Source organism: Myotis nattereri (genome assembly GCF_964212035.1).
Source record: "Myotis nattereri genome assembly, chromosome: 17".
In the NCBI taxonomy this organism is placed as follows: Eukaryota; Metazoa; Chordata; class Mammalia; order Chiroptera; family Vespertilionidae; genus Myotis; species Myotis nattereri.
The window spans coordinates 12,863,336-12,879,713 of NC_138092.1; the positions used below are offsets into that span (position 1 = coordinate 12,863,336).

A 16,378-nucleotide genomic window follows, 5' to 3' on the forward strand; every position below is an offset into this window, starting at 1 on the left:
TTAATCACGTCTTAGTATTTTATGCCAACATTTTAAGTGTAAGTTAAACTTATTGTGTTTAAAAAATAAACACCTTACAGTACATTTTAAACTGTGAGCACTTTTTCTGCCCAAACACAAACAGGTTTCCCTGGCCATCAGTGCTCTAGGTGGCTCTGAAGGACGCCTTGATTGCAAGGATGAACACATGTCATGTGACACTACCTTACATCTGCTCCTTCCTTACCTCCTAGCTTCTACCCCTCCTGTTTTCCTGAAACTACACTTCTTTGACCTCAGGAAAGCATTTGGGATAATGACCACTGCTGCTGAGAATGTGCTTAATCCACACATTGGCTCAAAGCAGACACTCAATGAATGAATGGCAGCTCTTGCCCGACTGCCCAGGCTTGCTTAGTCTCTTCTGCGAGCCCAGATTGGCCTGGTACTCTTCTTACCCTTTGGCTGCTCTTTTGACTACTCTTTCTAGCTCCATCTCTACCCACCCTATAACAGTGAGGGCTTTTCAGTTTTATACTCAGCTTCCTGTTCTTTTGACTACATATTGTCTTAGAGATATCATCTATTTCTAAGGTTTCAAAGATCACCGTTATGAAGATTAATGCAAATCTCTCTCTTCAGTCCTGACTTCTAAGTCCCAGTTTCAAACTACGTGTGTTAAATACTAAAACAAAATGTTGCCACAGACCCTTTACAAGTTTACTTTTTCAAGGGCATAATGTATCTTATCTTACACTTTTTACATGCTTTGCGGATGTTTTATGTATTTCAAAAAAGCAAAAATACTTTTTCAAGTATAAAGTATTCTACATGCATGGCACTGCCTGTAACAAACACTCCTATGACTTTAGTCATCTAAAAAAGTAAATAAAAAAGCTTTTAAAAAGTAATCCGCAAAAGGAATGAGAATTTTGTCGTCATTCAGGAAATGTTATATTTAAAGATAATAGTCACATGGTTGGTTATAAACATTCAAGTAGGCACAAAAACAAGTAATTCCTGTTCCAAGGATCCTAGAAAGAACAGAATACATAATGATGCAAAGATAAAAGACTACTCCAACCAGCTATGCAAGAAGTGATCCTATTACATTAAGGAGCATCTGGAAAAGCCAGAGACAATCTCAAAGGAATGGAAGAGAAAGAGGGCATCCTAGCTTACAGACCAAAACACTGTGGAGGTAAGAAAGAGCAGTCAGAGTTAAAGTACAGCACATAATTCACCTTAGCAGGAGCCTGGGATCAGATACGGCAGCAGAAGGGGTTGGCTGGAGCGCATGCTGGGCCCGACTGTGGAGGCATTGCCAGCCACAGCCCAGGAGTGGGGGCTCATCTGGTGGGCAATGGAGAACAGACAGCTTCAGAGGGGATGTGCCTGGAACTGGGCTGCGGGAGAATTCCTCATGTCCAGGGAAAGCACATGAAATTAGTCCAAATGAGAAAAAGGGAGGCTCACAGCAAAAAGATAATGCGTGTATTTACCTAGAGACTAAGAGCAAATATACAGTTCTGCACTTTCTTCAATGTTCTCTTTTGTACTTTTTGAAAATCAAGAAACAAATTACCTACCTCTAGTCCCGTGGGTCGCTTCCCATCCATATCACTTCCCTAGAATGACAGTGGTTCTGATTTAAGGTGAATTCTTACAGCCTTATGAATTGTAATTAATCAAGGCCAGGTGAACACCCAATGAAATCAGATGCCTCCATATTATTTCATATTAGGCTTGTTTCATTTTTATAATGAGACTTTACAAAATACATGGTGAGTAAACAGAAGTGGCGAAGGCAGTGCCAGTGAACACACATTCCTTGTTACTGATGCTTAGCTGAAAACTAAGCTTTTTTTCTTTACCACTTTTTAGGAACTTTGCCCTCCTAAAACTCAAGTCTCCTGACATTATTTTTTTATAGTTTTCAGCCTTGTTTCATTTTTAGTACTATGTATTTCTCTTTCCCACATTTAATACATTTTTCTTAAAGTGCTAAGCTTCATGAAAAAATAAAATCAGCATTTGAGTTGAGCCCTAAAGAATGGGTAGAATTTCTACAGAAAGAGACTGGGGTTAGATGGAAGCATTTCAATGAGGAAAAGCACAAGAAGAAATGGGCAAAAAGAAGGATGAGCGCCAATGATAGGTAATTACTTATACTTGTGTCACTCTTTCAGGTAGAACAACCCTTTGAGGTAGGTATTAGTTTCTGCATTTTATAAGGTGACAGAAGATACCATAGCTCAGAAAGGTGAAGTAACCTGTCCAAGTTCACTCATCTTTGAAACAGAGCCAAATCTAAACTTAGACTTTGTCATTTTTCTCACGGGGTCTCCAGCTTTAAATTCTCATGTTTTACAGTCTCCTATCCGATTTCAGGAACTCTTCCTATCAGAAATATTCCTGACTACTCAAAGCCAGGCTTAAGTACAGTTTATTTTGTTACAATAAAATCCATACATGAAAATATGAAATAACAGAACCTAACAAAATGCAGATCAGAAAGATCTAGAAGCAAAGGCTATTTTGTTACTGTAATTTTCTGAACTGACTATAATAAAAATTACTTTTCCTATTTCTTCACAACAGGCAGGTGTCAATACATTAAAAGCAGATTTCATTAGTCTTGAATAACAAATTTCCCTTAAGGCGGAGGGGGGTTGAAGGGTGGGTAGGAAGTGATTAACTAGGGAACTTATATACATGTATGCATGGCCCATGGACACAGACAGTAGAGAGTGGTGAAGGCCTGGGAGAGGTGGGTAAGGGGTGAAGGGGGTCGATTCCTCGTCAGTGCACATGCCCGGGTTGTGGGCGTGATTCCAGTAGGGGGCATGCAGGAGGCAGCTGATTAATGTTTTGCTCTCACATCAATGTTTCTCTCTCTCCCTTTCTTTCTAAAAATCAAATTTAAAAAATCTTTAAATGTTGGAAATAGACTTCTACACAGATTAAAAACAGGGGAATTGTTTTTTTAAAAAAAGATAGCAAACCTACCCAATGGATCATTATACAGCCACAAAAATTTCACAAGAAGTTTATAACATGAGAAAAAACCCTCTTGTTATGTGTGTTAACTGAAATGGCAAAGGACAAAACCATAACATGCAAACATAACTACATAAAAACAAAAATATGCATTAACTTATACATAAAAGATAAAAGCTTATGGTACAAAACCGACAACAGTCAACAAATTGAGGGTGCAAATACTGAATGAAATGACTCTTGATGTTTGCGATTCTATTGCTTTGCGTTATCAGCAGTGCCTGGACCAGAACAGTCATTAGTTTGAAAACAGGCATCAACAAAAATAATTATTCATTTCTGTAGATCATTTTAAATGTTGAAAATGAATTATATGTTAGTAAACACTGACTTCGTAATCATTCAAAGTGTGTATACATTTTTGGGGGACACCCTGTGTTTGCATGTATGCATGTGTAGATGTGTGTATATGTGTGAGAGAGAATAATCATCAAAAAGTATCTGTCCTGGTAAATATTTAAAATTCAACTTTACTATATTCTCCAAATTTTTAGATGTAATGAAAAGGTATTACTGTTATAATAAAGTAGAAAACAATAAATATCATTTAGAGACACTGTAGTCTGGGGACCATGTAGTGCAGAGACAAACGTTCCTAAATATAGCATCTGAGTACTAGCAGTATCACTGCGTTACAGCAGAGCAAAATTACTGCCTGTAAATCTGCATTCATAACGACCTTGAATAATCAGAGGCTAGATTATGGACGGTATACTCCGCTAAAAAATAAGGAAAGTACAAGAGTTTGTAAAAAAAAAATTTCTTATCAAAACAGTAACAGAATATATCACTGGTAAATATTTATCTTCCTAACATGTCACTCCCCCACCCCCAAACCCTGAAAGGGTTAGCCCACTGTGTTAGGAGTAATTTGAACTATTTATTGCAGTGTGCACACATCGCACAATATGGGTCCATTCTAATGACCGCTCCCCACTCTCATTCGTAGGCTCAAAGGTTCTCATTCACAAGCCTTACGCTCTGGCTGGCCTACTCACTTTCTCTCAAAGAAACTTATGTACTTGACTGAGTTTTTTGCTCACTCAGCCATCCTCATTTTGATTCCCTATTCACTCCTACTCCTCCCCTGGCGAACTCCCCCTCCTTTCAGGCACAGATCAACCTCTCCAACTCCTAAGTCATCTCCTTCTTATGTATTCCTGTAGAAATTATTGTCTATACACTTAGCCATATAGCTTAAAATTATGTAAATAAACATATGCACTATCTCCTAAAATGCATTTTAATTTCTATAGATAAGGAAACTTAATTACATTTTTTATAATAAATTGCTTTTATGTAATGCTTTACAGCTCATAAAGCAACTTCACATAACTTATTCTCAATAAATATGTTGGTGACTTAAAAGAGAATGCTTCAACAATGATGTGTAGAAAACCCTAAAAATCTGGGATAAAGATACTCTTCTTCCTACAACCCTCAAATCATATTAGTTAACAGTGGGGAGAATTTCAACATTTCATAATTTTTTTAAAAAGCACACACACAAAAATACCCTGCCACAAACCTCAGACCCAGTGACCAGATCTTGTTTCTAAATACCATTCTCCAATAAAAGGAATCAGGACTCTTTAAAGAAATGGCTCAATCTAGGGCTGGGAAGAAAAAAAAAATGCAAGATGAGCTTGTAGTACTTCCTTATAGAAGAATTCCAAATAATATACATATATACATATACTCTCCCCTCCAGGAGGTGGAGCTAAATCCCCACTCCCCTTGATTAAGGGTTAGACTTACTCTGAAAAACCAGTATATGAAAAGGAAAGAACAGTAACTTTCCAGGGGAGAACTTGGCAGACAGCACCTTAATCAAGTGATGTCATGCGGGGATCATTCACCTGAAGGTGAGTGAGAAGGGCACTTCACCTCTGTGGTCTTCTTTCCAAAAACCTGTTATCCTAATATAATCATTAAACAAATACAAACTGAGGGATGTTCTAGATTCTAGAACATACTTCCCTACACATCAAAACTTTCAAGGTCATGGAAAACAAGAGGAAGACTGAGAAACCATCACAGACCACAAGAAACCAAGGAGAAATGACAACTAAATGCAATGTAGCATTCTGAGTTGGATCGTGGAACAGAAAAAGTCAATTAATAGACAAATGAGTTAATGTTAACTCACCAATGCTGGTTTCTTAGTTTTGACAAGCCCAACACAGTTATGTAAGAATAGAACTAATTAGGTGTGGGTTGTACACCTTAATATTGCACATGAACTACAATTGAAAACAAACAATTATTAAAAAAAAAAAAAAAAAAAAGAACATTAAGCCCGGCCGGTGTGGGTCAGTGGTTCAGTGGTTGAGTGATGACCCATGAACGGAGGTCACGGTTCGATTCCCAGTCAGGGCACATGCCCAGGTTGCAGGCATGATCCCCAGTGTGAGGCGTGCAGGAGGCAGCCAATCAATGATTGTCTCTCATCATTGATGTTTCTATCACTCTCTCCCTTCCTCTCTGAAATCAATAAAAATATATTTTTAGAAAAAGAACATAGGGGTAAACTGAAATTAAGTGAGGGGACACAAGAACTCTCTTAGACTACTATTACAATTCTCTGTAGGTCTAAAAGTATTCCAAAATTAAGAATTATAAAAAAGAAAATTTCAGAGATCCAGATCAATATGTAGAAGCCCCCTGTATCAAAATCAAAAGATCTGCCATAAGTTTTCAATACTATTAGTCCAGCAGACATCTAACTTGCAGCCAATGCTAATTTCCCTACTTTCCTCAATAAGTGTTCTATAGTAACAGGTAGCAGTACCTCTAATCCCAACTGGCCATCTTCCCTAAGTCCTTTGGGTGTAAAGATGATAGAAAACAAAAGTATGAACTTGGTACAAACAATATGTTTATATGTTAAATGCCTGCGAATTAAAGGCATTTCAAAGTTTTGGGAATCTAGTTCATTTTACCAGATATTTAAGTCTCCATTAGGAGTTTTAAAATAACAAATAAAAATAGATTCAAGGACTTTAAAAGACAAACCTTGCTAAGTATCACATGTTCCCATTTAATGAGTAAGAATTTCTGAGTATGAGTTTTTTTAAAGCTACATTTTAAAAAAGCAGTTGCTTGACATAAAATGACACATGTGAGTAAAAGGAGGTAATGTTAACCTATAATGAGCTACCTTACTGTCCAATATTAATTTGATGTTTAATATGAAATACTTAAAGCAAGACTGTCTTTGGCAAACCAGGATGTATGGTCACCCTAGCTATAGGAACTCATTTTGAGACACACTATTACACTGTTATAGAGAAAATATTATAATGGCTTACTTCCTAGTAATTAAAATTTTAATAAGAATCCAAAATACAAGCTACATTCTCAATTTTATAAGACAGTAAACAGTGATAAAGTGAGGTACCTATGTGGCCTATAAAAACCTAAGCTATTATTAATATGTATAGAAAAAGATGTTGTATACATAAAAAATGATTAAAAATACTGATTTTAACATAATTACGTCACAGTACAGATATGCCCATGTGGACATAAATAATTAATTTAAGTCTTTCTACATGTGCAGATTTTAAAATATGAAGCCATATTGAGTACAAAATTAGAGCTAAAGAATGGCTGATCAAAAACAAAACCTCTCCCCCAAAGATGGTATATTCAGTAAACAGTTTATCCAAAGAACATTTAAAATAGAAGACATTTAATTTTCAGCTTACTAAGGTAATATACAATTAATGACAGGATAAACTTTTATTAATAAAACATCTATTTTTTTCAGTCAAGTTGACAGATGTTTTATTAAATCTACACATTAGAAATGCCTAAGATTTTTTCTGAAACTTTTACAATAGAAAATATTAGGCTAGTCTGGAAGATTTCAGAATGTAAAGTCACAGTAAACACAACCCCCTAATGTTGATCTTCATTTGTTATACACTCCAAAAATTATGTATCTCTGACCAAAACCAAACCAAACCCTAAACCCCCACAAAAATGAAAATCTAGCACAAATGAATTCAGATTCAGTAAGATTAAATGATAATGTTGGTAAATTCTATCTTATCCATGTGACATACATTTCAGAACTCAATTATAATGTAAGTAATTAGCTATACAGTATTTTAAATATAAAACCAGAAGTGCTATCTCAAGTCTGAGTCAATGTCATAAAGGACTTATCCATCCAATTCAATTAACTGACCTAAGCATTTTTTAGTATTATTTTTATATTAACAGTCAACTACTTCCCTCTTCTAACAACTTATTCTATAGAGTTGAGGTTTCAGAACGACAACCTTCTTCCTTTCATTTTTAAGAATAGTCTATAGATCCAAAATAGACTACAGGAAAAAAAAAGAGAAATGAAAGAAATCTCTTGTCATCCTTAGAACTACTGAGCTCTAAACTCAAGAGATAAATTTTAAATTGAAAAATTAAAAGAGAGAATAGGCAATATAAAAACCCCTACAATGTTGAAGAAATTAGACTAGTTTAGTTTTCTTTAATATCTCCTTTAATAAGACATTACAGCACACAACTGAGCCCCCAGTGTGTCAGTTAAACAGGGGATGTAGATCCATACGAAGGAGAATGGAAACAAGTTTAATCTTAACCCCATTCCTTTTGGCAACTAATGGAAATACAGAATACAATGGACCAATTCTCTCAGTGTATTTTATCAAGTCTTTGAAGACACCGTAACAGTTTTATAATAAACTTTGTTGGGATCTGTTAAAGAATCTTCAAATTGATTAACAAGGATAGTTAAGAATTTTAATTTCTCCTTTATAGCAGATTTAGCTCAAACACAATAAAGAGGGGATTGTACTAATAATCCTCACATAGAGGACGAGAATGCAGCTATTCCCATCACTGAAATATACTTAAATATGATGTCTTCAGCTGCTTATAAAAAAGAGTTAAATACAAGAACAAAAAGCTTTTATTCTGAATTAGAGTCAGTCGAACAAATGAAAAAAAATTAAACAAAAACTTGTAAGCGGTTTTTAAGTGATTTGTTGCTAAACATAAAGATACATATGTTCAAAGCACTTTAAAAAACTTTTAAATTGTAATTTAACCATAACTTCTATAATACCCACCACAAGCAATTAGGCAAACTCTAATGTTCTGGTAATCAACATATAGGGAAGTAACATATTAAATCTGAAACTCAGGAAATTAAATACATGAAAAAAATCATTAAAGTAATAGTATAAGAATAGAAATTGCTAAGGAACTATCATCACTGACGATTTTCCTTAAAAATATCTTATTTTAAACTTACAGTGAAGACAAACAAGGTGGGCAGAATATGCACAGCTACAAAACAAATGCAGTGATGAGTTGCAGCACAAGGAGGGAATGCATTTTTTAATCCACAGGATCATATTTGTGGCTCTAAACAATTACCAGGAAATATTTGAGTGTTCTTCCTATTATATTAACTTTAAAATTTCAACTGAGTTACAGCAGTTTCACTCATAAAGTTAATAGCTGACAAAAGCAAATTAGAAGAACCCTAAAATTAGTCTCCCTTAACTGGGTAGGATTTACCTCATCCATCTGAACCAACCCATTTCCCTGTCCCTGGAACCAAATCAATCTAGATACTGGCCTATTTTAATACTTTCTAGTTCAGACGGAAGTCATACTGTACACAGTCTTTGATTTTAGGAAGCAGCACAAAGTAAACTCCTAAAATCAATGACTCAAAAAGGAAAGGAGGGAGAAGGTTCTGGGAATTAACCCAGCCACAAGTTATTCCAATCTTACTGTTAATGCAAAATTCATTCTAGAATTGATCAAATCATTAACTTCCAAAAACTCCTCCAAAATTATGTGTTTCAATTTCAAATGAAAGAATTTGAAGCCTTTTCAAAGAATCCAACATAATTTATAAAAGATAAATCTATACCAGTTCACACATATTCCATCATATTTTGTAATAAATGATTAGGCTTACTGATTATTTCATTATGACATACTTCAAAACCTAGTTTTTCAGAAGGGCTTACTAACGATCTAACCACTTTAGGAATTTATCACGTATCTACAAGGTGTACCTGGCTGGCAGCTATAGCCAAGTCATACAGCAAGTTGAAATATTCCAACCTCAAACAGGAAACAATCAGAGGGGAAAATGACACATGATTGCAATATACTAAGGCAGCAGGTAAGTCATTCTTCTAGATCAGCGGCTGCCAATAAAACTGTGTTCACAAATTCAATGAATGAGTCTGCTCTAGTTTAACGAACCTGCCACTGAGCTGAGAGGGAGATAAGAATTGCGCTTACAATTCTAGCTGATGAATTCATTAGATTTTTATAAGGCAAATAATGTGGAAAAGTTAGAACAGAATTTCTAGAACCATTTATCCTGTGATGTTGTAAAATCAAAGTACTACTTTATTAAATGAGTTATTTTACACAATATGAACATCAATATAATTACAATTGTAAAAAATTTTTTATAACAAGGATGGACTGATTTTCAGATTTCCAAATTAGAGTCAACTGTACATTTACACAGAATTGTCTTTGCATGAAGCCCAAAAGGGAACAGCATAAAAATGAGTGTTTCTGTAGCCCCTTTATTGTTGCTGATCAACAGTTTGTTAGAAAAGCAGCTGCAGGTTTGTTACCTAAGGTCTGAGACAGTAGAAGAGTCAAAGGTGTCATGAATTCACCTATAAAACATAAGCAAAATTTTCTGTGAAGGTAAACATTGCACAAATGCAACTTATATACATTTCAAATGCCTAAGGAAAAAAAACAAACACATGCCTAAGCTACCAAGTTAGTCTGATAGATCTGCCAAGGGGATTTTATAAACTGAGCTTTGATTTACTTAAAAAAAAAAAAAATTCTCACACCAACAACATCACAACCATTTATGAGAAAAAAACTCTTACAGAAAATATAACCTGATTATTTTCAAGCAACTACCAAGATTTATACAATGTACCTACATCTTGCCCTATATTTTAACGCACTTGGAAGTTCTGCTAAGCACTGTTATAGTAAGATACCTGCAAAAGGCACTCAGGAACGTTGGTCTGCATCATTTCTCTGAGCAAGACCCTCAATACCTTTGTAATAGTTATTTTCTTTAAGCTTACATGTCTTTTCCATTCTTGGACCAGAGTTGGTCAGCCTCCCTCCATCCCCCCAGTAGAAAATAGAACTTTTATGTAGTTAGGAACTTCTATTTCATCAGGATATGGTCTGGGAAAATGGACTTTTAATAATTGTAAAGTTAAACATTAACTGAAAAATAGGAAGCAATAAAGTCAGCTAGAAGGTAAAAATCAACTTCAAAGTTACAGAAAACAATTTTGTTCTTGTATACAAGCCTTACAGTAACAACAACAAAAAAAGTCAATTACCTGTAAACAACTTTATGCCTGGACATCAGCCAATTCTGGAGGAAGTGGAGTCTTAGGATGCTTGCTCTCAAAGTGCTGCTTGAAGGTTTTAGGGTCTGGCATTTGTGTCTAATTACAAAAATTGTACAAAAAAGGAGTTAGAGCTTATTCATAAATGTGTAAACATTTTAAAAATCCTGAGCCTGCTTATAATAGATAATTGCTGTCATATAAAAAAAGACCATGTAATAGAGAAATTCCTAACATATTCCCACATTTCACATAGGGGTGGTCACAGAGAATGAAGAATACTGCTTATCTAACAGCAAACAGGTAGCTTATACTGAACTATTACTATGTTAAGCATGTTACCTGAATTCTCACTGAACCTTCATAGTAATCTTAAATTAGTTCCTACTATTCTCATTTTACTAAAGAAATTAAACCCTAGAGCTTAATTTGCCCAAGACCTATGCTTTAGCCTAGTACTAGGTACTGTAGCTCTCAAACATTACACTATACTGACTTCCCTAGGCAAGATCAAGCTCTTTTATGCATTAATTGGGTGACCTGTGGAAATGATATACTCCCCATGACAATTTATTCTTCTGTAAAATGAATATAATAAAAGTACTTTATCTCATTGGGTGTTTGTGTGGATTAGTGGGCTCATACATATACAACACCTAGATCAGTGGCTGGCACCTGAAAGCACTCAATAGCAGCTGCTATAATTATTCTTCAAATCTAATAAACACATTAATTCTAGTAAAAGCCCTCAATATGAACAAACTCTAGTTTTATAGACATCCTAACTATGGACTTAATAAAAGGAAAAAAAGCCCACCATGTAACAAGAGTGTTATTCACTGGTATCTTACATAGTTTTATTGAGCTCTAAATTAAGAATGTGGATCTGACTTCTTTACAAAGTTCAAGTGTATTGTTTTCCCTTAAGAAGGCATCTTTATTCTCCTTGAGGAAAGGAACTTTGCTTTGTTCACTCCTTTCCCCAACACCTGGAAAACAGCCTGGCCACAGGAGCCATTCAATAAAATATTTGTTGAATGAAAGATGGAGTACTAAAATAACCAGCTCTTAAACCTACTATTTCAGTAAAGCATTTATTTTGCCATGATTGCGAAATTTTAACCTATACAAACCAATCTCTAATGAAAAACTGTGCAGGGGAAAGCTATGTCTTACAATTCCCTTACCCTACAGACAGTGCAGGTATATATTAAGGCAGCTTTGGCAGCAGCCTTTTGGTCATGTCCTTGTTTCTTCTTTTGTCCGGCTTGCTTTTTGGCATTTTTCTGCTGAGACTGAATCTTCTGCTGTCCACGAGCCATATCTAAAAACAGAAGTTGAGGCATTAGAGTGATTTATTTACTCGAATACAGAGTAAACTAAACATAATACTCTGAGTTGACAGCTTAAGTTTCATAGAAACAGTTGTTAATCAAAATGTAGGCGTTTCATAACCCATGGACACAGACAATAGTGTGGTGAAGGCCTGGGGTGGGTATGGCGGGGGGTACAGGCTAGAAGGGGTCAATGAGGAAAAAAAAGGGGGGGCATCTGTAATACTTTCAACAATAAAGTTAAAAAGATGTATGGGTTTTCAAATTCTCACATACAATGCTACTAGAGAATAACTAGTACAATCACTGTGGAAAACTGTCGGTAGCTATAACCTACAATTCCACATTGGTATATATGCAACAGAAATGCAAATGTATGTACACCAAAAGACACAGTACCAGAATGTTCAGAGCTACTGTTTCCAACACTGGAAAAAATCCAAATTCTATTAATAGAAAAAATCCCAAACTGGAAAGAATCCAAATGTCTATTAATAGTAAAATGGATACATAACTTGTATATTTATACAATGAAATACTATGCAGCATTCAAAAAGAAGAAACTATGTTACAGGAAACAACATGATTACATCTCAGTTTTAAAGGAAAGACACCCAAAACAAAGAACACATATTGTATAAAGTTCAAAACAGGCAAAGCTGATCTGGAAGGTCGTGAATGGGAAGAGCATGAGGGGGATTTTGGGGTACTGATAATGTTCTACATCTGGATCTGGGTAATGGTTACACAGGTGTGTGCACTTGTAAAAATCACTGAGCTACATACATATACACCTAAGACTTTTGCACTTTACTATATGTGATCTTTAAGAGTTTACAAAAGAAAAGTTTAGCCTCCTTCCTCAATCATTTGTTTGGTCACTTTGCAGAGGTACTTTCCCCTTCCAGTATTCACTGTTGTGACCTGAGACTTACAACTTGAAGAGAAATAAGAGCTGTCATCTAATGCCTCTAAAGGGGATCATAAGAGCAATGGGAACTGTTCTCTTAAATACTTAGGTTTCATAAAACTACTGTGCTATTCTAAACCTTCCTGAAAAGTTGGTCTTTGCAGGATTACTGGACAAATTATTAAATAAGATTAAATTAGTTCCCAATTGAGAGAATAACCCTTATAAAAGGGGAAAGGATATTTACATAAAAATGGAAGATACCTCTTTCTACTACTGGTGGATTATAAATTTTTATTTATTTATTTTTAAATATATATTTTTTTTATTGATTTCAGACAGGAAGGGAGAGGAAGAGATAGAAACATCAAGGATGAGAGAGAATCATTGATCAGCTGTCTCCTGCACGTCCCCCACTGGGGATTGAGCCTGCAACCCCCGGCATGTGCCCTGACTGAGAATCGAACCGTGATCTCCTGGTTCATGAGTGGATGCTCAACCTCTGAGCCACACTGGCTGGGCTAAATTTTAAACTTTTAAATTATTGCAGGACATGAACATACAATGGATCTACCTCAACTTCACCAGAAAGGAGTGCTGGCTTTTTTCCTGACTGGAACCCTAAGTAGTTAACGAATATAAGGTCAAAGCATTTCATAGAAACACCTGAGCTTCTCTCAAGAAGGGAAACTGAAAAAATACACCAATTGGACAAGTTCTCTCCAGCTTTAAAAACTGACCTGAATGTCAAATAAAATATACAGGAGGATCAGTGCTTTTCTAAGAAGCCAGATGGATATTTTAACAAATTACAAACATGTTTAGCATGTTAGCCTAACCTAAGAACCCTATTCCTACCAAATAATGGCAAATATTACCAGATGTGTTAGTCCTTGAAGATTAAACTTCCATTTTTGTGTGTTTTTTCAAACCCAATTTTTGAAACCATTTGGCTTGGAATGATTTTTTTTAAGTGCATGTAAGTTCAAGTGATATGGCCAGCTTACAAACCTATCCCCATGGAAACAGATTTGGATGCTTACATATTATCTGGATGACAGGTATTCAATCTCTATGTGCCCAAACGGTATCAGGTCTCAGTGTCCTGGCATCAGTGCCCTAAGTTAGAGCACCTCAGTCCTCTCCTGCATCTGAGCTCCTCCCCGCACGTGTGCTCTGTATGTTAATACACGGACGGTGTGGGTAACCTTCTCATCGCGCTGCAGTGGAAAACACGTCAGATGGCAGGCCACTAACTACAGAGGTTTCTGTGATATCTAGAAGGTATTGGCTATTTTGATAACCCTTTCAGGCAGTCCTCTGTACAGAGCAGTGTCATTAGATACACCTTATTTTTTTTTTTTTACTTTTGTATGTACTTATGACTTCTCCTAACATAGAACATGACACAATAGATTTAACCCATTTTCCCTTGTATCTTAAACGAACCAAAAAGCCATCAAAAGCTTTCATAAATAAATACAAGGCTGTAGTCACTTTTCCTGACTTTTAAAACTTAAGACCAGGTAAAGGAAACAGAATCAAACAGTCTAACTTCGTGGTGGGGTAGGCCCCTAACTTCTAACAATATACTGCACCGATTTCCTTTCTGAAAGCAGAAATGCAAACCAACAGGCCACCTGCTTTTGGACAACAGCTCCATTTAGGACTTGCTCGAGCCCATCGAATCTTCTACAGAATCTTACGCATAACTGCTCCTTGATTCTATGCGACAACCCGGGGGGGGGGGGGGGGCAAGAAGTCCTTTCCAAATACCTAAAGGCTGGCGTTTAATGGGACCCGTGTGGCGTGGCTTTTCTGCAGGGGCTGCGGAGAGGGAAGTAGTAGAAAGAATAACGAGCTCTTTTGAACCGGGGAGCCCTTACAGGAGGCAACAAGTAAGCACTGCCCCCCAGAAGACTCGCTTCAAAACCAAAACCAGAATTCGCAGGGACGAGATTGTAGATCCAGGAAGTAGGCTCATTCTCCAGAACCATCCGAAACCCAGAGGCCCGAGCAGGGGCCAGCATGCAGACCCCGGCTGGCAACTCCATCCTTTTGTGGAGGGGAGACGGTGGATGAAACAGCATCGGGACTCGGGTCTATTTCACCAACACTCCACCGAGCTCAGCTGCAGGCTGGCCCACCTACCTGCCTCCCCAAACCCGCCTCTCCCGCCTCCGGGAGCCGCCGGAGGGCCACACCGCCCCCACCGACCCTCCACTCCCCTCCGCACGACCCCGGCCTGGGACGCGCCTCCCCGAGGCCTCGACGGCCCGAAACCCGGCCCCCTCGGCAACGGGGATACCCGGCGGCGAGGAACCGACCAGCTGCTGTCGCCAGCGGGTAAGGTTACCGCTCAGCTCCCGCGGCCGGCCTGCGACCCGGCCACCTGCAGGGCCTGGCAGGCGCCGAGCTTCCCCTCCTGCCCGCGGCCCGCGACGGGGCACAACTAGCCCGGCCGCCCCCCGGGAGGCTGGGAGGCCGGCGGCCCCTCGCGATCCAAAGCGACCCTCACACGCCCCGCCGACCCCGCCGGCGAACGCCCACCCCGGTTCCCCAGCAGCGAACGCCCACCGCGGTTCCCGGCGTTCTGCGGCGTCAGCGGCGCCCCCACAGCCGCTCACCCGGGCCGGGACAGTCTTGCGTCGGAGAGACCTCGCAGCGCGAAGGGGCCGGGGGAGGTGTCCGGAGGCAGAGGAAAGGGGAGCTCGCCCAGCACCGCTTCGGTCTCCTCCACCCACCGAGGACGGGAAAGAGGAGAGACCGGAGCACAACAGCCCGCGCCTTGCGCCGCCGCCGCCGCCGCGCGCGCCCGCCGCCGCCTCAGCCTTGGGAAGGCCACTGAGCCTCGTGCCCGCGCACGCGCGAAGCTCTCCCAGTCGCCCCGAGCCCGCCCGCCCGCTCCTCGTAGCCCCGCCCACTCGCCTTCCGGCAGCGGGTTCCTCCCCGCCCCGCGCGCACGCCTGCGCCTCTTCCGGTCGCGCCGGCCAATGGCAGAGCTCCCCTATTACATAAGCGCGAGGGGCGGGGCCTGGCGGCGGGGGCCGGCCGAGCGGGACGGGAACTGCAGGGGACGTTACCTTCAGCCCAGGCGTCCTCACCTTCCCTCCAGCCTTCTCTATGCGGGCCCTTCTGCGGGCCCTGGGATCCGCGTGATCTCGGTTCTGGCAGGCGACAGCCCACAGCGTGTTTCCCAAGCCGCTCGCTCGCTCACTTACTCGGGTGGCGGGCAGACCTCAGCCCCCGCGTCCCTTCTCTCGCGCCTCCGCGGCGGTGCCCTCACGTGCACCAGGCGGGGGAGGGGCCGGAGCGGAGCGCCAGCGCCGGGCGACGTGGGTCAGCGGCTGGGGAGCCCGCCACCCGCGCACGCTGCCGCCCTCGGTGAGGCCGGCGGGCCCGGCGGCCTTTAACGGGGCCGCGCCGCGCCTTTGTTCCCTCATCAGGCGCCCTGCACCTCGTCCCCACGGGAACCCGGTTACTTGACCAGCCTGAGGTTTCAGGTGAGGTCAGGACACAGCCTGGCAGCCGCAGTGAAGCCCGCTGGCTCGGCCTTCCTGGCCGGTGTAGGTGACGACGAACAATACACTGGCTTGCTAACAGCTGGGAGAATGGTTACGTTTGTTTTTGTGTCTTGATTTGCGGGCCGCTGCATTTAACTTCCAATATCCACCAAGAGCGGTGGTGCTTGCAAAGGTGATTAT

General features: G+C 39.7%; 1 protein-coding gene across 5 annotated transcripts in view; it reads right to left on the bottom strand.

Moving 5' to 3' along the window:
* Positions 1-15,944, bottom strand: part of ZNF706 (zinc finger protein 706) — a 31,214-nt gene extending 15,270 nt beyond the window's left edge. The window contains exons 1-4 of one of the 5 annotated variants that reach the window (XM_081111143.1): positions 15,896-15,944; positions 11,618-11,754; positions 10,422-10,529; positions 7,958-9,722 (exon numbers count right to left, since the gene is read on the bottom strand). In XM_081111143.1, coding sequence (XP_080967269.1) covers positions 10,434-10,529; positions 11,618-11,752 — 231 coding nt within the window. In that variant the 5' untranslated portion in view covers positions 11,753-11,754; positions 15,896-15,944 and the 3' untranslated portion in view covers positions 7,958-9,722; positions 10,422-10,433. Of the gene's footprint in view, positions 1-7,957; positions 9,723-10,421; positions 10,530-11,617; positions 11,755-15,251; positions 15,497-15,757; positions 15,840-15,895 lie in introns of those variants that run through there. The other 4 variants (XM_081111142.1, XM_081111140.1, XM_081111141.1 and 1 more) reach the window with 4 other exon arrangements.
* Positions 15,945-16,378: the final 434 nt, after the last annotated feature.